The sequence below is a fragment of the Canis lupus genome, chromosome 3 (genome assembly GCF_048164855.1).
Source record: "Canis lupus baileyi chromosome 3, mCanLup2.hap1, whole genome shotgun sequence".
In the NCBI taxonomy this organism is placed as follows: Eukaryota; Metazoa; Chordata; class Mammalia; order Carnivora; family Canidae; genus Canis; species Canis lupus.
The window spans coordinates 72,773,032-72,797,984 of NC_132840.1; the positions used below are offsets into that span (position 1 = coordinate 72,773,032).

At 39.3% G+C, this 24,953-nt stretch overlaps 1 protein-coding gene across 3 annotated transcripts in view; it reads left to right on the forward strand.

The window, feature by feature from the left end:
- RNF214 (ring finger protein 214) overlaps positions 1–24,953 on the forward strand; it is a 53,609-nt gene that overhangs the window by 3,591 nt on the left and 25,065 nt on the right. For 2 of the 3 annotated variants that reach the window (XM_072822170.1, XM_072822171.1), the window contains exons 3-6: positions 457–967; positions 1,666–1,725; positions 5,917–6,057; positions 9,731–9,870. In XM_072822170.1, the coding sequence (XP_072678271.1) occupies positions 457–967; positions 1,666–1,725; positions 5,917–6,057; positions 9,731–9,870 (852 nt within the window). The remainder of the gene's footprint in view (positions 1–456; positions 968–1,665; positions 1,726–5,916; positions 6,058–9,730; positions 9,871–24,953) is intronic. The other variant, XM_072822172.1, reaches the window with a different exon arrangement.

Genomic DNA, 24,953 nt, shown 5'->3' on the forward strand with positions numbered 1-24,953 from the left:
TTGGATGAAATATACCTTAGTGAAATGTGAGAGTGTAATAAAAACAGGATTTCTAAATAAACCTTTTATTTATTAGAACGTTACGTGTAATTAAGTTAGTACATGTAACTGAATGAAATATTCTAACTAGCAGTAGGCTATTTCATCAACATTCCCCAAAGTTATTCAAACTGGACCTCGGAAATGTGGGGCTCTTCAGCGTCATTTACATGTGTTTCTTTACGGTCACTCGACAGGAAATGTCTCTCTCCGGCACCCAGGCTCTAACCACCAAGCTATACTCCCTGCATGTGGGATCAAAATCTCTGGATAAAGACTAAGTTCCATGTCATTCTGATAATTTGGGGGGCTTATGTAGTCTGGTTTGGTTCTTGTAGTCATTATGTCAAAGGTATTATGTATTTAATCCTTAAGATTGGGCGAAGAGAGAAACTTTTTATCTTATGTTTTTGATAGCCCCAAAGACCCTGCACAGAAGCACAAGAACTCGCCTCTGTCGAGTGTAAGTAGCCAAACGATAACCAAGGAGAATAACAGAAATGTCCATTTGGAACACCCAGAGCAGAATCCTGGTTCATCAGCAGGTGACACTTCAGCAGCGCACCGGGCGGTTTTAGGAGAAAACTTGATAGCCACAGCCCTTTGTCTTTCTGGCGGTGGGTCTCAGTCTGATTTGAAGGACGTGGCCAACACAGCAGGAGAGGAGGGGGACACATGCCTCCGGGAGAGCCTCCATCCCGTCACTCGGTCTCTTAAGGCAGGGTGCCATACAAAGCAGCTTGCCTCCGGGAATTGTTCTGAAGAGAAATCCCCACACGCCTCCATCCTAAAGGAAGGTAGCGGGGACACAGGCTTGGATTTCCGACCTGTGGTGCCTCCAGCAAATGGGGTTGAAGGAGTCAGAGTGGATCAGGATGATGATCAGGATAGCTCTTCCCTGAAGCTTTCTCAAAACATTGCTGTACAGGTCAAGTATCAAGTTTCTACTACTAAAATGGAATTTGGGATATTTATTTATATATATTTATTTATTGAGGGTAGGAGACCTTTCTTCACAGGTGGTAGAGAACTACTCTGCCTTGTTTTTTTTTTTTTACTGGCAACTGTCGTACAGTTTTCATACAGTAATGCTATGGGATGTCGTCCTTCTGGTGTTCAATAAATAATAAAGCCAGGATCTAATCATGGCAACTAGGAACTTTATGACCTACCTATAATCTCTTTCACTAATTGATGAGTGTAGGTCATATTCATATTTCCCATCTTTGTCCTTGCAGGAGGAATCCTTGTTAATTCTCTCCTACATCTTAAGAAGTACAGTGTATCCTGCCTCCTAGTGATTGGTGTGCTCTTTTGTAGGAGGAAGGATGGGCACAATAGATTGTAGGGGGCAAAATTCTAATTTCACACTTGAGGCTATCTCTCTGTCAGTTCTTGGGTCTTGTTCAGGTTACTTTGTGGGATAAATGTTCAGTACAATATTCATGTCAGTGTCTGTTTGCCAGACCTACAGTTCTCTCGTTATGAAGCCAGTAAGGGGAACACAGAAATGTAGCTACTTAGTTAGTTGTGGCAGATTTCTAGGTAAAATTACTAAAGAGTAAGTATTCAGCCTTTTCAAATGTCTCTGAATGGTTCTGAATATAGTTGTTTCTTTCTTTATAGACTGACTTTAAGACGGCTGATTCAGAGGTAAACACAGATCAAGATATTGAAAAGAACCTGGTGAGTACTTAAACTGTTAGTGAATATATGAGACTGTTAACTCAGACTATCTAGAATTATATCATCCCAGTTGGAAAAAGTACAGGAATCTCCTTTTAAAATCCCTAACAGTGGGACGCCTGGGTAGCCCAGCAGTTGGCCACCTGCCTTGGGCTCAGGTTGTGATCCTGGGATCCGGGATCAAGTCCCACATTGGGCTCCCTGCGAGGGGCCTGCTTCTCCCTCTGTCTGTGTCTCTCGTGAATAAATAAATCTTAAAAAAAAAAAAAAAAAATCCCTAACAGATGGTCAGCTAATTTCTTTCTACTTGCTTACTTCCAGAGATGGGAAGCTTACTACTCATAAAGCAGTTGATTGCATTTAAAAAGGAGCTCTTATTCTTAGATCTTGTTCTGAAGTGATGATAGCACTTCTCACACTTCTTGTTTTAGTGAGCTCCTAAGCTGTGTAGAGTAAATCCAAATCTTCCTTTACTTTTTGGCCCTACATATACTTGAGGTTTTCTTATGCCTCTTCCTCTTACCCCTCAAGTCTGAATCTTTCCAGAAAAAACATTCCTACATGTTTTTAAATTTCTTTTTTTCTTCATAGAATATGTTTTCTAGGCCTTCCATCGCCCTGATTACTTTTCCACTGGAACATGTTCCGTCTTATCAATATTGCTTTGAAAATGTGATCCTGAAGGGATGCCTGAGTGGCTCAGTGGTCGAGCATCTGCCTTTGGTGCAGGGTGTGATCCCGGGGTCCTGGGATTGAGGACTGCATCGGGCTCCCCACGGGGAGCCTGTTTCTCCCTCTGCCTATGTCTCTGCTTCTCTCTGTGTCTCTCATGAATAAATAAACAAAATCTTAAAAAAAAAAAAAAAAAAGAAAAGAAAAAAAGAAAATGTGATCCCGAGAACTAAATACAATAATCCAAATACAGAATAATTGATTCATAACACAGTGGGGTTCTTGTTCTTTCTATCATGTCAGACGCTATTTCTCAAGGCGCCCTTGGCTTACTGTGGCAGTCTGCTCACAGTGTTGAGCTTTCAGCCAAACTCCCATCAGGTCTTTTTCTGGTGTATTGTGGAGTTGTAGCTTCCCTTTGATTCCCAATAATTGAGTTTTAAAACCTAGAGAGCTGCACATTTATCTTTGTTAAAAGGTCTGTTTGATCTATTCCTCCCTGACATTTCATGGCAAAAACCTCCACCGTTAAGGGTATGGATCAAAGTGTATAGTTTTCAAGAGGAAGGATGATGCTGGGAAAGAGGCACCCTAACATCAGGAAGAGGTTTTTAGGGTAATGTGTATTAACTTAGTGGAAGAAAAGAGAAAAAAGGCTTATAGCAACCAGATAAACAAGTGGATCTTTGGTCAAGTTGAAGAAATCGAGAGACAGATGGAAGAAAGGAAGTTATGGGAATACATTAACCAGATGAAGTAAATAAAGTTTTTAAAATACAGGGTAGCAGCTTGGGAGTTTATTCATAACAGGCAGGTAAAAAGATCCTAGAGTTGACAGAGATGTGCTGGGAAAAAAAACAGACTAGAAGAGCAGTCCCAGGAAGGGGTGGGGGTGGGTTTCGCCTTTTGAACACTTACTCTAAGCACTTCACACACAGTATTTTGCCCCACAGTTCTATGGCGGGGTTCCCATGACTGTAGTAGTCCAAGGGGGCCAACTAAGTTATTAATAAGCTTTAGCATCAGTCTGAAGCAGGAGTGGAAACTAGCAAGTCTTTGGGTGAAAAGAGGCCCAGGGTTATGTTTTGTAAGGCTGTATTCTTTTGAGTGGTGGGATGGCTCACATGCTTTCATTTTATATTATTTTATTTTTTCAAAATTTCCTTTAAATTCGAGTCGGTTAACATACAGTGTAGGCCCACATGCTTTTAACAAGGCAGTGGAACTAGGCAGGTGTTAAGCTTGGTGGCAATACAAGAAACTTGGCTCCTGTTTAGTTTCCCTTTTTGTGCATTTATGGTAATTTCCCACCGTCTGCATTTGAAATCATAACTTCTGGTCCTTGGAACCAATTATACACGGATGAAACAAAGTAACTTTGGCTTGTTAAGATGAGATGATTTGGAACAAGTAGTTTAGGATAGCCTCTTGATTATCTCTTGGCATATACTAATAGCATGTACCTTGAGACTTCTTTCCCTGAGACTTGTGGTTCCCCTCACCCCCGGCCTGTGTTCTAAAGATGCATTGTGAACAGAGAAGGTACCACAAGGAAATAAAGAGAAAGAGGTGTGCTGAAGAAGGAAAAGATTCTTATCTACTAGTTGCGTATATTGGTTCTTAACCTTTTTAAACTTTTCTTGGATTAAAGTCCTCTTGGAATCTTTTGAAAACTTTAATTCTCATCTCAGAAAAATTTATCCTCCTTACCGTGTTCCCTAATTTCAGAGAGTTCAGAGATCCCTGAGGCCCATCCATAGATTCCAGGTTCGGAATCCCTGTAAAGATGTGAGACTAGAGTCATCTGGGGGCCTTCTTCACATTTCAGCAGCTGGGCTAAGGCCTAGTTTATTCCAAAGTTAAAGTTAAAGTCTAATCTTTTTTTTTTTTTTTTTTAAGATTTATTTATTTATTTGAGAGAGAGAGAGAGAGCATGAGCTGGAGGGGTAGAGGGAGAGGAGAGAGAATCCTAAGCAGACTCTGTGCTGAGAGCAGAGCCTGACACAGGGCTGGATCTCATGACCCTGAGATCATGACCTGAGCTGAAAGCAAGGGTCAGACGCTTAACCAATGCACCACCTAGGCGCCCCACTAAAGCCCCATCTTGAGAGCTTAGTTTTTATTATCATAATGTGATAAGTTTTCCTTCATTTACTTCTAAAACTTGTTTTTTTCTTTGAAAATAGTTCTCTTTTAATCAATAGTTCAGTTGAATGCTTTTGATTTAAATTTTACAAGTTCTGCCTTATAACAAATGTGTTTGTTTGTTTGTTTGTTTATTTATTTATTTATTTTAAAGACTGAGAGAGAGCATGTGAGCAAGAGGGAGCAGGAGCAGTGGGAGAGAGAGAAGCAGGCTCCCCAGTGAGTGGGGAACCTGATCTGGGGCTCGATCCCAGGACCCTGAGATGACCTGAGCCCTGAGCCAAAGGCAGACACTTCACCGACTGAGCCGCCTAGGCGCCCCCAAATATGTTTTATATTGACCGTTTTAGCATCCCTTTGAAATGTAACCATCACTTTTTTGATTTATGGATATGGGGAGGCAGAGCTGAGCTGTAGTCCTCAGAAGCCTTACTTCTACTCTTATTTTACATGAGAGCTTGCTGATTTGCCCAGTCTGAATACCATATTCTCCAGACCTCTAGTGGATTTGTCCATTTTTAGTGCTAATGACCAATAAGCAATCCTGTTTTCTGGATGCAATTTTGAGTAGGTGTTGTGTTTTTTTGTTTTTACCCATTCATTTTTTTCTTGCTCTGATAAAGTGTCTCCTTTCTCTTATTCCCTAGAGCAGAGATTGGCAAACTTTTTCTGTAAAAGGTCAGATGGTAAATGCTTATGCTTTGGAGCTATATGGGCTCTGTTGCAACCATTCCAGTCATTGTAGCATGCGTAAAAGCTGCCTATAAGCCATTGGGAACGGCTGTGTTCCTATAAAGTTTATTTATAGGGATGCCTGGGTGGCTTAGTTGTTTGAGCATCTGACTCTTGATTTCGGCTCAGGTCATGATCTCAAGGTTGTGGGATCCCTGCTCAGCTCAGAGTCTGCTTTTTTTCTCTCCTCCTGCCCCTCCCCCTTCTCATGTGCACACAATTTCTCTCTCTCTCCCCCCGAAATGAATAAATAAATCTTAAGGAAAAAATTTATTTATAAAAACAGACAATGGTTGGATTTGGCCCACAGGCTATACATTGCCAACCCCCCTGCCCCTGGCCTTAGAGCAGTGCTGTGCAATAGGATTTCCTGTAATGATGGAAATGTCTTATATCTGTGCTGTCCAGCATGGTAGCCATTTGTTATTTGTGGCTAAAGAGTACTTGGGAATGTGTGACTGAGGGGCTATATTTTTAAATTTCCTTATTTTAATTACCTTAAGTTTGTATAGCCACACATGGCTAATAGAATGTTGGACCCTGCAGCCTAGAGCTCTGCACAGTGTCTTGAACAGGCACCTGGTGAATGATGTTTTTTGCAACTAAATAAGGAAATTAAACTTTTCTTTTATTACAAATTAGGACAAAATGATGACGGAAAGAACCCTGTTGAAGGAGCGTTATCAGGAGGTCTTGGACAAGCAGAGGCAAGTAGAGAATCAGCTCCAAGTGCAATTAAAGCAGCTCCAGCAAAGGAGAGAAGAAGAAATGAAGAATCACCAGGTACCCTGCTTATGTTAAGTCTGTCAATAAGTAGGGCTATACTCTCTAATCAAACTATAATTTGTGTCTGAATTAATATAAGCTAAAGAGCAATATTTATCTTTTTAAGGGTTGTCTTAGAATTTTAAGGATAAAAAAGAACCTTTGAGGGCATCTTGTTCAAACTCTCACTTTTTTTTTTTTTAATATTTTATTTATTTGAGAGAGAGTGTGCATGCACACGCACCATGAGTTAGCGGAGGGGCAGAGGGAGAGAATCTCAAGCAGACTTTCACTGAGCACAGAGCCCAACAAGAGGCTCAGTCCCACGACTCTGAGATCATGACCTGAGCCAAAACCAAGAGATGGACACTCAACCAACTGAGCCACCCGGGTGCCTGCAAACTCTCACTTCTATTATAGTTTAGAGAGCAAGGTTATTTAATATATTTTGTTGACATAGCTGACTGTCTACCTTGAAGACCATGTGATTAGATTCTGGCCTGTAGTAAAAAAATATAATTCTAGTAGATTAAAAATCTATGAAAAGGGAAAAAATGTAAATTAGGAGAAAATTTAGGAGAATATTTAGAAAACCTCGAGTTGCAAGAGGTCATTTTAAGCCAGGCAAAAAACCCAGAAGCCACATAAAAATGAATCAATTTAATTATGTATAATTTAAAATTTGTAATATGGCACATGATACCAAAAACAGCAGAAGATCAGTGTTAGACTGGGAAATTACTTGTTTCACATCTGATGATGGGTTTAATATCCACATCTGTGTTCTGAAACTCCTACAAATTCATGGTAAAAGTCAAATACTCTAGTGAAAACCCAGGAAAGGATAGTATATAGTTTCCTAATGCTGCTGTAACAGATTACCGTCAATTTGGCAGCTGAACACAATACAGATTTTTTATCTCACAGCCCTATAGGTCCAAAGTCCAGCATGGGTATGACTGGGCTAAAATCCAAGTATTGCACGGTTGCATCACTTTCTGGGGACTCTAGGGGAGAATACCTTTCCCTGCATTTCCAGCTTCTAGAAGCTGCTTGCGTTCCTTGAATTGTGGCCCTATTTCGCATCCTGAGAGTCAGCAGATTTGCATCTCTGACCATCCCTCCCTAATCACATCTTTCTTGGAGAACTAGGAAAGGTTCTCCGCTTTTAAAGACCTGTGTGATTAGATTGGGCCCATCCAGATGACTCAGAACTATCTCCCCACATCCAGGTCTTTACCTTAGTAATATCTGGACGGTCTCCTTTCCCATGGAAAGTAACATAGTCACAAGGGCCCAGGGATTAGGTTAGATTGGAATGTGGACATATTTTTGGGGGGGTAGGGATTATTTTGCCAAACAGTTATGAATAGTGGGGCACCTGGGTGGCTCAGTCAGTTAAGTGTCTGCCTTTAGCTCAGGTCATGATCCCAGGGTCCTGTCAGGCTCCCTACTCAGTGGGGAGTCTGCTTCTCCCTCTCCCTCTGTTCCCCTTCCCCACCGTGTGCTCTCTTTCTCTCAAATAAATAAAGAAAATCTTTTTTTTAAAAAGATTTTATTTATTTATTCATAAGAGACAAGGGAGGGAGAGGCAGAGGGAGAAGCAAGCTCCACGCAGGGAGCCTGATGCAGGACTTGATCCTGGGACTCCAGGATCACGCCTTGAGCCAAAGGCAGATGCTCAACCACTGAGCCACCTGGGTATCCCAATAAAGAAAATCTTTTTTTTTTTTTTTTTTAAAGATTTTATTTATTTATTCATGAGAGACACACAGAGAAAGAGGCAGAGACACAGGCAGAGGGAGAAGCAGGCTCCATGCGGGGAGCCTGACATGGGACTTGATCCTTGGTCTCCAGGATCATGCCCTGGACCAAAGGTGGCGCTAAACCGCTGAGCCACTGGGGCTGCCCCAGAAAATCTTAAAAAAAAAAAAAATTATAAATGGTAGTATACAGAAGAGGAAAAGTAAGTGGATAATAAATAAATGAAAAGCTCAGCCTCAGCCTCACTGGTCATTCATTCATTCATTCATTCAGCAAATATTTTCTGAGTTCCTGATCCAGGCTCTACAGATTTAGCAGTAAAGGAAACATAGTCTCTGCACTGAATGCTTATTCTAGTTGGAGGAGGTAGACTGTACAAACAGTAAAAAATGGGAGTTAGGAAAATGTTTCTTAAAAGGATTAGCTACCATTCCTCTCTTTCCCCTCAAGAGCTTGGCAAAAATGAAATAAGTTGTCAAGGATGAGGGAAAATGAGCCCTTTTCAGACTTTGTAGGTATATGAATTGTTAAAACCTTTTTGGAGCAATTATTAAGAATTTTCAGTTAAGACTTAAAATGTGGGGGGGGGGGGAAAGACTTAAAATGTGGGGATCCCTGGGTGACTCAGCAGTTTAGCGCCTGCCTTCAGCTCCGTGTGATCCTGGAGTCCCAGGATCAAGTCCCACATCAGGCTTCCTGCATGGAGACTGCTTCTCCCTCTGCCTCTCTCTCTATCTCTCTCATGAATAAGTAAATAAAATCTTAAAAAAATAATAAAAATAAATTTAAAAAAATACTTAAAATGTACTGTGATCTAGCAATCATATTATTATGTCTTTTCTATAGAAATGAAAGTTTTTATATGAAAGTGTAGACTTATAGAGTATTGCAGTATTGTGTATAGTTACAAAAAACTGGACTCAACTTTGATAGACTCTTTACATAGAATGGTTAGATAAATTTGATATATAAATATTATGTCATATGCTGCCATTTTTAAGTTAAATCTATGTATTTTAAGATTTATTTATTTATGAAAAAAAGAGTACATATGAGAAGGGGAGGGGCAGAAGGAGAGGAAAGAGAGAATCCAAAACAGCCTCTGTGCTGAGCACGGAGTCTGACAGGGCTTGATCCCATGACCCATGAGATCATGACCAGAACTGAAACCAAGAATCATATGCTGAACCTACTGAGCCATCTAGGTGCCCCACGTTAAATCTATATTGGCAGTATATTCACGTCAAGTGAAAAAAAGCAGGATGTAGATAATATGTATAAAATCCTCTCATTTGGAACAAATACAAAAGCAAAGAAATACAAATACGAGTATGGGTGTGTTTGTGTGAGAATAAAGATGTGAAAAAATAATACACAACAGTGAACATGTTAATTATGCATTGAGTTGGCATTGATTTGGGAGTGACTTAACTATCACTTCTCTGTTACTCCTCTTCTAACGACAAGTATAGATATTTTTGTTAAAGGAAAAAAGGATTCAGAAAAACCCCCTCACACATAATAAAGTAGAACTTTAATAAAACAAGACTGTTTTTGAAAGAAGTAATAAATTCCCACCCTATATAAGAATGCCTTTCTCAGCATTCTCAACAGGTGTTCATTTGGACTGTATCTGAACACGGATAATGGAAAGGTTATTGCTTCTCAAGATAGTAAATTCCATTTTTTAACAGTTGTGATTGTTAGAAATTCTTTCTTTTGCTGAACTGAAATCTGCTTCATTGTAACTTCCTTGCTTACATCTGAATACTGGCTTTCAGAGCTCCTCAACCCAATTCCTTCAATTCAACTTGAGTTTACTAAAGCCAGTGTGTTAATTTGTGTTAGTTGAAAATAACCTTCTGACCAAAAGAACTAATTCATTTCCTTCTTTATCTGTGTGTGACTGTAATTATGGGGGACTCAGGAGATACTAAAAGCTATCCAGGATGTAACAATAAAGCGAGAAGAAACAAAGAAGAAGATAGAGAAAGAAAAGAAGGAATTTTTGCAGAAGGAGCAGGATCTGAAAGCTGAAATCGAGAAGCTCTGTGAGAAGGGCAGAAGGTAAATGCTGCTGTTAAGAATAAAACCACTGTGTGCATGGGTATATTTGTGCATATGCATCCATTTGTGTTTGTGTTCCTAGTTTCTTTTCTTTTGGTCCAATTTTTGTTTGAGAAACAAGTGCACAAATAAAATCCTCTAATGATTTTTAGCTTTTTCGGCACCTTGTGTTAGAGCTAATAAAAAAATTTTCAGATTCAGTAATACCTTGAAATAATAGCAGCTGATTGTTGGGTCCTAAATATGATCAAGATTTTGAAATGCATCTAACACCTGGCTTCACTTGCTTGGAACCTGATTTTTTAGAACTTCAGACTGACTGTAGGAATACCTTGATTATGTTACTCAGTACTAAAACAGATTTCCAACAGTAACATTTTAAGTAAGCTTTTGGAAATAATTATTTAGTGGGTCTTTGTTCTCATCTGGGTCCTGCAGCAAGAGCAAGGTGCACATAGAATTTGGTCAGATTTTCAGTTTTCCAAGTTTCTTTTTCTTTTCTTTTCTTTTTTTTTATAGCTATCAACACCAACATTTTTTATTTTATTTATTTATTTTTTATTTATAAATTTAATTTGCCAACATATAGAATAACACCCAGTGCTCATCCCATCAAGTGCCCCCCTCAGTGCCCGTCACCTAGTCACCCCCATCCCCCGCCCACCTCCCCTTCCACAACCCCTAGTTCGTTTCCCAGAGTTAGGAGTCTGTCATGTTCTGTCTCCCTTTCTGATATTTCCCACTCATTTTTCTCTTTCCAAGTTTCTTAATACAGAAATCAAAATAGCTATGAACACCGATGGTTTTATTTAAATTCTAAAATGTGCTTTTATTTATCAAGAAAATCTTGGCCTTCTGATGAGTCAGAGCACTAAATGAAAAATAGTAAGCTCATTGGTTAGATCATTTTCGAAGTTTGAAAGATGGTAACTGTGAAAGGTCAACATGAGAAAGAACATTTGGGAAAGAGCCTAAGGACCAGTCTGTTTTGTTGAGAATCGAATGATAATGATTCAAAGGTGGATCAGTTGTCCATGATGATCCATGCATCAGCAATTATGAAGAGTGTGCTAGGAACATAGTGCTATACCTGGCATTGTTAGTGATCAAAACCCCTGCCATTCCCCATCAACCACATGGCCTCTGCCATTGTCTTCACAGGCTGTTGGGGGTGGGGAGAAGTGAAACAGAGACGTGGTACAAGCAACTTAGCAGCAGTCTTAGAAGGCAGAGGCTGGGAAGATGAGTCTATCATAATTTTAGGCTCTGTGAAAGATTTCCTTTGGATAAGTACTCTGTACTGTTTAACGGATCTCTGATCAGTTTCTCTGCTTTCTGATAGGATAAGCCCACATAGTAATTGATACTAGTAGTTTGCTGCTCATGGTCTGGAACATTCACTTGGGCTTATTTTATGTGTCACGAGTGTCAGAATGATCCTGTCATTCTTTTCGTGGAATGTGGGGTTCACTTTTCCAGAAGTAGGGAGAAAAAGTCTTCTGTGTGTATCTTTGTTCTAGCAGTGATGTAGGTTTTGTTTTGCATTGTATCATCCATAGTAACTGTGGGCACAAATATTATGGTCATTGGAGTAATCTGCTCAGTCTGCCATCACAGAGCACCACAGACAATAGGTGACTTAAACAACATAAATTTATTGTCGCACGGTTCTAAAGGCTAGAAGTCCCAAGAGTAAGATGCTAGCAGGGTTGGCTTCTGGTGAAGCCTGTCTTCTTGGCTTGCAGACACTGCTGTCTTCATGCTCTGTCTTCATATAGCCTTTCCTCTATGTGTGCGTACTCCCGAGGTCTCTCCTCTTCATGTAAGGACACTGGTCCCACTGGATTGGAGCCTTATCCTTATGATCTTACTTCCTTAAAGGTCTTATCTCCAAATACAGTCACTTTGCTGGTGAGGGCTTTCACAAATAAATTGGAGGGGATCACAATTCAGTCCATAACAGTCATATTTTCTGTCCATAGCTCTCATTCCATTAGCCAACACTGACTATCTACCGCGAGTCAGCCAACACTGACTATCTACTGTGAGCCAGACAGTATGGGCCTGGAAAATAGAAAGTCCTCAAGGAGTTTAGTGTTTAATAAGAGAAACAACAAATAAATAATTACAAACTAGCGTAATTATATCTTAAGAGTGGTGGTATGAGTGCATGTAGAGGAGGCATGGAACCCACACTGGGCAGGGGGAGTCAGAGAGGGATTCCCAGATAAAGTGATTTCCAGAATTGAATCCTGAAAGATAAAGGGGAATATGAACACCAAATGCAATGCACGATCCTTGGTTTGATCCTGGATTAAACAAATGTACTGTAAAGAGCATTTCGGAATAAATGGGAAAGTTTGAATATGGACTACATACACAATATATACAGTATTAGTTAATATTGTATCCATGTTAAATATTTGGGATATTGTGGCTTATACTGTTGCATGATTATGTAGAAGGTTCTTATTCTTCAAGAGCTACTTGCTGAGGTTTTAGGGGCTAAGTGTTGTGATGTCTGTCATTTTCAGACGGTTCAGAGAGAGGCAAAGGGAATGTGGCACAAAGGGGGTAACAACTGATGAATCTAGATGAAGGGCACATGTTCACTATACTGTTCTATTAACTTGTCTGTTGGATTGAAACTTTCAAAGAAAGACTTACTTGGGTGGGGGTTGATAGAGGGAGGAATTAGTGGGGCAGAGAATAGGGGAAAGACGCTGCAGGGAGGTGGGGAAGAGTGACACCAGTGAAGTAGTGGGAATTACTTCACTGGCTGTGGGAATACTCGCAAAAGACTGTTCTATCGTGTGTTCAGGAGTTTGGGCTTTTCCCTGTTGAGGTACTGAAAGATTTTAAAGGAGGAAGGGTATTGGAGGATGAGATTTTCATTTTAGATAAATGACTTTGGCAGGTGGAAATTGGATGGGAGTAGTGTAGAGGACCAGTTAGGAGACTCATCTGTCAGAGCCTGCGTTAGAGTGACAGTGGCCCACACTGCAGTGGCGCCAGGTGGAAGGAGAAAACCTCACAGTGATATTGCATAAAGGTGAATTTACAGGGTGCCTGGGTGGTGCACTCGGTTAAGCATCCCACTCTGGGCTTTGGCTCAGGTCATGATTTCAGGGTTGTGAGATCAAGTCCTGTGTTGGGCTCCATGCACAGCATGGAGGCTGCTTGGAATTTCTCTCTCTCCCTCTGCTCCTGCCCACTCCCTGCTCTCTCTCTCTCTTTTCAAAAATAAATAAATCTTTTTTAAAAAAGTGAATTTACTTATTAGAAATCTGCTAAGTGCTTTGTACATGTTGAGGGTAGTCATTATGTATTCTAACATTGTAATTTCTAAAGAAGACATGCTGAGTTAACCCCCCACCAAAAAAGGAACTAATACTCAGTTTAGTCATATATTCATTGTTTTTCTCCTGGATACCTGGTTGCTTTGTCATGGACGTTATCTTGTTTTTGTGGGACACTTCCTAATATCCAACTTATATCCTTCAGGATTATTGCTGGCAGGAGGAAGATGAGACTTCCACGTGAGTGCTCTTCCAGGGCAGAACTTCTTTTTAAGATTCCTGCCTTTAATAGTGATTCATTGAGAATGGCAGCAAGTAGGACTCTTCCTCAATAAAAGATGGTGAGCTTGTGCTTTAAAGGACATCATCAATTGATTCATAGAAGTAGATTCATAACTTGGGGCAAATAGGAAAGCTGAAATATTAAGCATGATTCTTTTTTAATTTTTTAATTTTTTTAAAAGATTTTATTCATGAGAGACAGAGAGAGGCAGAGACATAGGCAGAGGGAGAAGCAGACTCCTCACAGGGAACCTGATCCGGAACTTGATCCCAGGACCCTGGGATCATACCCTAAGCTAAAGGGAGATGCTCAACCACTGAACCATCCAAGCACTTCGATTCTTCTTTTTTAAAAAATGTTCTGAGCATGGGGCACCTCGGTTGTTCATTTGGTTAAGCGTCTGCCTTCAGCTCAAGGTCATGATCCTGGGGTCCTGCGATTGAGCCCCATGTTGGGCTCCCTGCTCAGTGGGGAGCCTGCTTCTCTCTCTCCCTCTACCGCTCCCCCTGCTTGTGTTATCTCTCTCCTTCTGTCAAATAAATAAATAAAATCTTGAAAAAAAAATTCTGAGCTTGCCTGATGAATTCATATGATAGAGTAATAGGTAAGTAGCTCATTGAGGGATTTATTGTTGGAGGAAGCATTTTTTAAAAAATATTTTATATATTTATGAGAGAGAGAGAGAAGGAGGAGGAGGAGCAGAGGGAGAGAGACAAGCAGACTCCACGATGGGTGCGGAGCCCCTCACAGGGTTGAGTCTGAGGACTCCAAGGTAATGACCCAAGCCGAAACCAAGAGTCAGATGCTGAACTGACAGCCACTCAGATGCTCCTGGAAGCGTTACTTTAGATGTCATATGAGTCTGTGTTAAGTTGAAATCAACAGGGTGCATGGAGACTCGTTTTGGAAATTTCTCACCAAATGCTAGCTTATCTAACTGGTGTGTGTGTAGGCCTTAGTAGCTTGCCTAACAGTCAGTACATCTGGTGAGCTTTTCTTAGGTGCAGAGCAGTGAGCCAGGCTGGTGCAACATCCTGTATCTGACCATAGCCATCGGTCCTTCCAGCAGCCTGCTTATTCCCAGCGACTCTACACTTTGACCACTCCAGGTCCTCTTTCTTGTTTGGTAACTTCACTCCATTTCCCACCAGTCATTCAGCTCCCTGGAAGCATGTCTTTCCATAGCCTGCCTGGATGCATGGTCCACTGCTCAAATTTTTCCTTTAGTGTTACCCTCAATTCCCTTTCCTCTTATTCTCAAGTCCTGGGTGAGTCAGCCACCTGACTTCTCTGTCCTTATGCGAGGCTGCTGAGTGCTGCTGGAGGCAGTCCTATAACTGTGTGTCTTGGGTCAGAATAAATGTATAGTCATTTATATGTCTAACATCACCTGGATCCTCAGGGCTACCCCGTCCTCTGAGAGCTGTCCTAAACTTTTACCTCCCTTTCTAAACTTCCTCTCTCCACCATTTTTCTCCTTAGTCCTAGCAGATTTCACTATAAAAATGGGGGCCATCAAGTGAAACTTATTTCAGTTTCCCGCCTATCAGCAGACACATCATCCTTTTCCTCTGGTCCTTGTATGTGAGTCTAAACTTTGTACCTGTATGTGAATTCAGTTTACTCTTCTATGGTTTCTCCATAAGTGGCAACACTGTGTACCCCCCTGCCTAACTGAATAACCAAGAGTTACCCGAAATTCTTATCTCTTAGCTCCTTTCCACTGCATCTACTTTTACCAAGTCCGGTACATTCTTAATATCAATTGTCCCTTGCTCTCTGTTCATGGTGCCCATGTCAGTTCAGGGTCTCATCGGTCCTAGATCACTGAGGTAGACTGCAAAACTTTGCCTCTCTTCTCACCTGTCTAGTACACTGCTGCTCTCAGATCCAAGTCTGACCATGTCATTTCTCTGCTTAAAATTTGTCATAGCTCTTTATAGCTTTTAGGGTAAAGTTTCAGCTCTTTAGCTTAGTATATAAGGCCCTCAATTACCTGGTCCCTGTTAATATCCCTAGCTATACTTTTTATGGCTCCCCTGAACAACCATGAACTACTAATGAACTCACTTAAAACCCAAACTGTGATATCTGCTCTAGAAAGCCTCCCCTTCTCCCCTTCACACATCGTGACCATTTAATTTAGATGACCCTCCTCTGTACTCACTAGCATGCTGAGTTTACCCATCAACACATACCTCTGATGGTCTTTATTTACTTGAACGAGTCCCCCATCATATAATTGGTTTCTTCAGGGTACATGTTTTGATGATCTATTGCTGTGTAAAAAAAGCCATCATAAAACTTAGTATCTTAAAACAGCGTATTATTTCTCATACTTCTTTCGGTTACATCTCTGATGGACAGTCCTGCTAGTCTCCTTTAGTTATTCCTGTAGCTGTGGTCAGATGGCAGCTGGGATGGGAACGTCCAAGATGGCATCATTCATATTTCTGGCACCTTGGCTGGGACACCTTGAAGGCTGGGCCCAGCTGGGACACTGAGGGGTCTAGGCCTTTTCTCACACACTCTTTCTATGTTGTCTCAGGGCTTTTCTCTCTCCAGGTGGTCTTTCCAGCAGATGGACCAGATTTCTTACTTGGCTCAGAGCTCCCAAGAGTACAAAAGTGGAAGTTTCTAGGCTTTCCTAAGGCACAGACTTGGAACTGGCACAGTGCTATTTCTGTGGCATTCTTTTGGTTAAAATGAGTCACAGGGCCAGCTCAGATTTAGTGGTGGAGGAAGCTGCAAAGAACGTGAGCACCAGCAGGCCTGGCTCATTGGGAGGGGTCCGTATCTGGAAATCTGCTACCGCAGCAAGTAATACATGTCACTTACCTTTTTCTGCTCAATATGTGTTATCTTTTAGATATGGGGAATCCTAGAAATTCTGCCAATAAGAGTTTCTAAGGATCATTATAAGATGAGTGATGGTAGAATGAAAAGGAAATAATGGATTCTGGAGGAATTGATGCTCGATTATTTTTAGAGATTAAGACTGGGGGAGGTGTCAACACTAACTTCTGTATTGACCCTGGGTAACTATATGCTACCTGGACAATGATTGGGAAATGAAATTCTCAAAGTTCTGAGGATAAAAGTAAGCAATTTGATGACTTGAGACATGTAAGTAAAAATCCTCAGTCGGCCATTGGATTTGGGACACTTGATGAGAAGAGATACTCTGTCTTGATTTGGAGTTGACTGTGTAGAAGTGATAGTTACAACACTGGAAGTGGGTTTTCTGTGGGAAAAAGTTCGAAGCAGGGCTCAGTTCTGAACGCTTGAGGCACATCAACAGTTTGGGAGTACAAAGAGAAAGGAAAGATAGAGGAAAAGGAAACAGCTTAGAATAGTAGTATGGGGCTTCAAAGGGGAGAGTGTGTAACAGTGTCGGAAACTGCAGGGAAGGACCTGAGAACCAGGTCTGAGTAAAGGCCATTGATAATTACCGAGTGTAACCAACAGGCATTTGTAGGCAGAGGAATTAAATTACTGGATTTACTTTTCCTCCAGTATTTTATTATGAAAAATTTTGAACAGTAGGAGAAGCTGGAAGTATTATACATTAACACTCATGCCCTAGATTTAACAATTAACATTCTGCTACATTTATTTTAGCAGTATCTTTCCACCCCCCTATCCGCTCGTCAGTCCACTATCCGTTAGTCAGTCCATCTTTTTTTTCTTTTTGATGCGTGTCAGAGTAAGTTGCAGTCATCAGTAACTTCACCTGTAAATCCATAAACATGCGTATCATTATTTAGAGTTATATATCATTCATGTTTCCTTTTTTGGTAATAAAATGTATATGCAGTTAAATACATAAATCTTACGTGTACTCTTCCATGAGTTTTGACCATTGTGTGTGCTTGTCTAATTCAAACCCCATTAACATACAGAGAGTACTACCATTAAACCAGATGGTGTCCCTGTACACTTTCCCAGTCTTTTCTTGTCCCATCTTTCAAAGGCAACCACTGTACTGATTTTTCTCATCATAAATTGATTTTGCATGTTCTAGAGTGTCACATAAATGAAATCATACAGTATATACTCTTTTTTTAGGACTTCTTGCATTTAGCCTAATATTTCTACATTCACTCATGTCTCTTTATTATCAAATAGTATTCCTTTTGTTAATCTACTGTAGTTTACCCATTGTCCTTTGAGGGGCATATAATGGTTTCCAGATTTTGACTGTTATGAATAAAGCTGCTGTTAACAGTCAAGTATGTCTTTGTGTGAGCATATACTTTTATTTCTCTTGCGTAAATTTCTAGGAGTAGAATCACCAGGTTGTAGGGTGGGTATATGTTTAGTTTTATATGAAACTGAGAGATATATTTCCCAAGTGGATATACCTTTTTAACACTCTGCCTACAAGGTATGAGAATTCTGGTGGTTTCATATCCTTGTCATTTAAATGGTTGTATTTCATTGTGGTTTTATTTTGGCATTTCCCTCATTATTAATGCTGCTGATCACTTTTTCTTTGTGCTTATTGGCCATGCATGTGTCTGTTTTTGTGAAGTATCCTCTTAGATTTTTGCCCCCTCCCCCTTTTTTGGGGTGATTCTAAAAATTCATTGCATATTGCAAATATAAAGCCCTTTGTCAGTTATATATTTTGTGAAAATGTCCTTCCACTCTCTGAATTAGCTATTCATTTTTAATTGTATCTTTTGATAAACAGAAGTTTTATTTTTAAGGCTAATTTATTAAGTTTTCTTTTATAGTTATTACATTCTTTGTCCTAAGAAACCTTTGCCTACCCTGAAGTAGCAAAGATGTTCTCCTCCGTTGTCTTATGGAAACATATCATTTTAACTTTCATCGTTATGATCCGTCTCAGGGTAATTTTTGTGGTCCGTCTCAAGGTAATTTTTGTGCATGGAGAGAATTAGGAGTTGAGGTTCATTTTTTTTGAGGTTCATGTGCCTATGCAGTTCCAGCACTATGTGTTGAAGAGACTTTCCTTTCCCCAATTGGATTGTTTGACATCTTTGCCAAAAACCAAATGACAGTATGAGTCATTTGTATAAATAGTAGATCTATTTCTGAATACTATCCTCTTGCTTCGATATATTTGTCTATCTATGCCACATCATGCTGTTGTGATTATTATGGCTTTATAGTAAGTCATGGTCAGAGAATATAAGGTCTGCTTTTTTTTTTTCCAAGGTTGCTTTGGATTTTGCACTACTTTTAGGTCCTTTGTACTACCACATATATTTGAGAAACAACTTCCCAGTGTCTACAAAAACAAAACTGAAACTGGTGAGGCATGGTTCCTTTGAATCTGTAGATCAATTTGGAGAAATTGACATCTTAATAGTATTGAGCCCTCTAAAGAAATTTATTCCTAAATATTTTATGTTCTTTGACACTATTTAAGTAGAATTAAATTTTCAAAAAAATTTCCAGGGGATCCCTGGGTGGCTCAGTGGTTTGGCGCCTGCCTTTGGCCCAGGGCGTGATCCTGGAGTCCTGGGATCGAGTCCCACATCGGGCTCCCTGCGTGGAGCCTGCTTCTCCCTCTGTCTGTGTCTCTGACTCTCTGTCTGTGTCTCTCATGAATAAATAAATAAAAATAAAAATAAATATTTCCAACCATTTCTTGCTAGTATATAAAAATACAATTTATTTTGTGTATTAACCTTGTACCTCCTACTTTGCTAAGTTTACATGTTTGTGTCTTAGTTGTTTTGTAGATTCCTTAAGATTTTCTACATAAACAATTACAACTTCTGTGAATATACAGTTTTATTTCTTCCTTTCAAATCTTAAGCCTTTTCTCTTGTAAACATTATTGCACTGGTTAGGACCTCCAGTACACTGTTGAATAGAAGTGGTAGAGTAGACATACCTTGTTTCTGCTCCTAGGGGGAAATGTTTAGTATTTTACCAGTAAGTGTATTGATAGCTATAGCTTCTTTGTACATGCCCTCTATCAAATTGGGGAAGTTCTCTTCTGTTTCTGACACTTCTTAAGGTTTTTAGTTTTGTCAAATAGTTTTTCTGCACCTATTAAAATTAGCAAATAGTTTTTCTCCTTTATTCTGTTAATATGGTGAATTACATTGATTTATTTTCAAATGTTAAGCCAGTTGTCCATTCTTGGGATAAACCTTCTTGGACAAGATATGTTATTGTTTTCATTTATTGCTAGATTTGACTTGCTATTATTTTTTAGGGATAGTTGTATCTATAGTTATTGAGGAATATTATTCTTTTTTTATTTTTAAAAGTGTGGTTATATCGGTTGTTGGGCTGATGTTAAAAATCTCTGATTATGGACCTTTTTCTTTTTCCTTTTAATTCTATGAATTTTTGTTTTGTTTTTAAAGATTTTATTTATTTATTCATGAGAGACACAGAGAGGGAGAGAGACAGAGGCAGAGACACAGGCAGAGGGAGCCTGGTGTGGGGTTCGATCGTGGGTCTCCAGGATCAAGCCCTGGGTTGAAGGCAGGGCTAAACTGCTGAGCCACCAGGGCTGCCCAATTTTTGTTATATTTTTTTTTTTTTTAATTTTTTTTTTATTTATTTACTTATGATAGTCACAGAGAGAGAGAGAGGCAGAGACACAGGCAGAGGGAGAAGCAGGCTCCATGCATCAGGAGCCTGATATGGGATTCGATCCCAGGTCTCCAGGATCGCACCCTGGGCCAAAGGCAGGCGCCAAACCGCTGCGCCACCCAGGGATCCCTAATTTTTGTTATATTTTGAAGCTGTATGTTAGATACATGTACATTTATGATCATTATATATTCTTGATGAATTGGCCATTTTATCATTATGAAATGTCTCTCTTTATCTTTGTCATGTTCTTTATGTTAAGGTTTACTTTATGTGATATTAATATAGATACTGCAATCTTCTTATGCATATTTTTTTATATGGAGTATATTTTTCCATTGTTCATCTTCAACCTATCTACATTTTTATGTTTCATAAAGAGAGCATATAATTGGACCTTTCTTTTTGATCTGTTCTGACAAGCTGCCTTTTAATTACAGACTTTAATCAGTTTATATTTAATGTAATTATTGATATGGTTACATTAGGTGTACTCTTTTACTATGTAAATTGAATATTCTTGAATTTTTCTTTTTTAGAATTTTATTTTAATTTGGCCTTTCCTTCCCCAAATACACATCTGTTACATTAACGTACTGGCAACATTTGTTATAAAGAATAATTACATGCCTGCTGCTTATTTTGTATTAGAAAGACTTGTAATTTTGGGGGGGTAAGATATTTTTCCAGAGCCTTAATTGTAGAAAACTTAGAATTATTATCCCTTAGATTTTTTTTTTATTTTTATTTTTATTTTTATTTTTTTATTTTTATTTTTTTTAAATTTTTATTTATTTATGATAGTCACAGAGAGAGAGAGAGAGAGGCAGAGACACAGGCAGAGGGAGAAGCAGGCTCCATGCACCGGGAGCCCGACGTGGGATTCGATCCCGGGTCTCCAGGATCGCGCCCTGGGCCAAAGGCAGGCGCTAAACCGCTGCGCCACCCAGGGATCCCAGATTTTTTTTTTTTTTAAATAAATTTTTTTTTTAATTTATTTATGATAGGCACACAGTGAGAGAGAGAGAGGCAGAGACACAGGCAGAGGGAGAAGCAGGCTCCATGCACCGGGAGCCCGACGTGGGATTCGATCCCGGGTCTCCAGGATCGCGCCCTGGGCCAAAGGCAGGCGCCAAACCGCTGCGCCACCCAGGGATCCCCCCTTAGATTTTTAAACAATCAAAAATTTTTAGATATAATATATATATCAACAAAAGGCACTTATTTTAAGTTGCATATAGATAAAGTTTTACAAACTAAATATGCATGTAAACACTAACACAATGAAGGTATAGCACATACCCTTTACCCTAAAGTGTTCCATGTTCCTAGTCTTTTTTTTTTTTTTTTTCCCATGTTCCTTCTCAATCACTGGCCTTCCCCCCAGTTCCCGAGTAAACACTTTGTCACTGTAGATTACATTTACTGTTTCTAGAAATTTATGTCTAGCTTCTTTCACTCAATATATTTTAAGGAATCATCCTGGATGTTGTCATGGATATGAAATATATCAATAGTTTATTCTTTTTCTTTTTTTTAAGATATTTATTTTCTTAGAGCAGTTTTAGGTTTACAACAAAATTAAAAGGGAGGTACAGAGATTTCCCATATGCCCCATCCCCCCCACATGCATAGCCTCCCATTATCAACATAACTCACCAGAATGTCCCCCAAAATGGGACATTTTTTACCAAGGGTGAACCTATCCATAGTCCACAGTTTACCTTAGGGTTCACTCTTGGTGTTACACATTCTGTGGGTTTGGACAAATGTATAACATATATCCATCATTATAATATGATACAGAGATTTTTTTCACTACCCTAGAAATCCCCTGTGTTCTACCTATTTACGTCCCCCTCAGAGCCTTCCCCTACCAACCACCACTGATCTTGTTACTGTCTCCATAGTTTTGCTTTTTCCAGAATGTTGTATAATTGGAATCACACAGTATGTAGTTATCTAAGATTGGCTTCTTTCACTTAGTAATATGCATTTGAGATTCCTCCATATCTTTTCATGGCTTGATAGCTCATTTATTTTTACTCCTGAACAATATTCCATTGTCAGGATATACCACAGATTTTTTTTTTTAGCCATTCATCTACCAGTGGACATCTTGATTGCTTTTAGGTTTTGGCAGTTATGAATAAACATAAACATGCTGCTGTAAACATCCATGTGTAGTTTTTATATAGACCTAAGTTTTCAACTCCTTTTTTTTTTTTTTTAAGACTTACTTATTTATGATAGACATAGAGAGAGAGAGAGAGCAGAGACAGAGGAGGAGGGAGAAGCAGGCTCCATGCTGGGAGCCCGATGTGGGACTCCATCCCGGGACTCCAGGATCACGCCCTGGGCCAAAGGCAGGCGCTCAACTGCTGGGCCAGCCAGGGATCCCCCCCCCCATTTTTTTTTAAGATTTTATTTATCTATTCATGAGAGACAGAGAGAGAGAGGCAGAGACACAGGCAGAGGGAGAAGCAGGCTCCATGCAGGGAGCCCGACATGAGACTCGATCCCAGGTCTCTAGGCTGGGCCAGAGCCCCCCGGGCTGCCCCTCAACTCCTTTAGTAAATACCAAGGAGTGTAGTTGCTGGATAAGAGTAGGATTAGTTTTATAAGATACCAACAAACTGCATTCTAAAGTGGCCACACCATTTTGCATTCCCACCAGCAGGTATGAGGGTTATTGTTGCTCACATTCTTGTCAGCATTTGGTGGTGTCAGTTTTGGCCATTCTAATAGATGTGTAGTGGTATCTCATTGCTCTTTTAATTTGCATTTTTCTGATGACAACTGGTATGGAGCATTTTTTCATATGTTTATTTGCCATCTGTATATTTTCTTTGGTGAGGTGTCTGTTAAGGACATTGGCCCATGTTTTAATCAGGTTGTTTATTTTCTTATTGTTGAGTTTTAAGGGTTCTTTGTGTATTGAACAGTCTTTTATTAGATGTATCTATCATAAATTCCCAGTCTGTGGTTTGTCTTCTAATTCTTTTGATATTATCTTTTGAAGAACAGCAGTTCTCAATTTTTAAAAAGATTTATTTATTTGAGAGAGATAGAGCATGTGTAAAACCAAAACCAAGAGTTCAATGCTCAACTCGCTGCACCACCCAGGTGCCCCCAGAAGTTCTTAACCTAACAAAGTCTACTTTGTCAGTGATCTCTTTCATGAATTGTGTCTTTGGTTTGTATCTAAGAAGGAATCACCATACCTAGGTTTAACTAGGTTTTTTGAGTTACTTTTTGTTAAAAGTGTAAGGTCTGTTTTTAGATTGATTTTTCTTTTGCATGTGGTTGTCCAATTCTTTTAGCACCATTTGTTGAAGAAACGTTTATTTATTTATTTTTAAGATTTTATTGAATTATTCATAGAGACAGAGACAGAGAGAGAGGCAGAGACACAGGCAGAGGGAGAAGCAGGTTCCATGCAGAGAGCCCGACGTGGGACTCAATCCAGGGTCTCCAGGATCATGCCCTGGGCTGCAGGCGGCGCTAAACTGCTGCGCCACCGGGGCTGCCCTGTTGAAGAAACTTTTTGCTTCATTTTATCCCTTCACTCCTTTGTCAAGGATTAGTTGGTTATATTCATGAGGGTCTGCAATAGGCTCTTTATTGATCTATTTGTCTGTTCTTTTGCCATTATCACGTTGTATTTGATTACTATAGCTTTATAGAAAATCTTTTTTTTTTTAAGATTTTATTTATTTATTCATGAGAGACAGAGAGAGAGGCAGAGACAGAGGCAGATGGAGAAGCAGGCTCCCCACAAGGAGCCCGATGTGGGACTCGATTCCAGCATCCTGGGATCACGCCCTGGGCCAAAGGCAGATGCTCAACCGCTGAGCCACCCAGGTATCACTATAGAAAGTCTTAAAATCTGGTATCATCAGTCCTCCAATCTGGTTCTTTTCTTTTAGTGTTGTGATGGTTAATCTAGTTCTTTTGCCTTCCCTATAAACTTTAGAGTCACTTTGTTGACATCCATAAAATAACTTGCTGAGATTTGGATTGGGATTGCATTGAATTTCTAGATCAAGTTGAGAAGAATGGACATCTTGATAATACTGAGTTTTCCTATCCCTGAACATGGAATATCTCTCCATTTATTTAGTTCTTTTTTTATTTTATTCATCAGTTTTATAGTTTACCTCATATAAATCTTAGACATTTAAAAAATTCCTAAGTATTTCATTTTGAGGAGGTGCTAATGTAAATGATATTCTGTCTTTAATGTAAAATTCTAGTTGCTCATTGATAGTATAGAGAAATGCAATTGACTTTTTTATATTAATCTTGTATCCTTCAACCTTACTTTAATCTCTTATTTGTTCAAGGAATATAGATAATCATGCCATCTGCAAAGATATTTTTGTTTTCCAACCTATATGCCTTTAATATCCTTTTCTTTCTTTTTTTTTTTAATATCCTTTTCTTACCTTATTGTATTCTTCCAGTATGATATTGATGAGTGGTGAGATGGACATTTTGTTTTATACCTGGTCTTAATGGGAAAGCTTCAGGTTTCTCACCATTAAGTATATTAGCTGTCAGCTTTTTGCAGATAGTCTTTATCAAGTTGAGAAGATTCCCCGCTATTTCTAGTTTACTGAAAGTTTTTATCATGAATGTTGGATTTTGTCAAATGCTTTTTTTTTTTTTTATAGAATCTGTGATTTTTCTTTTTTAGTGTTCTGATGTGTCGGATTATATTAATTGATATTTGAATATTGAACTAGCTTGCATCCCTAAGATAAATTCCACTTGGTCATGATTTAAATTCTTTTTATATTTTTTTAGATTTGATTTGCTAATATTTTGTTGTGGATTTTTGCATCTTATGTTCATGAGAGATATTGGTGTGTGGTTTTCTCTTCTTCTTATGTCTTTGTCTGGTTTTGGTATTAGGA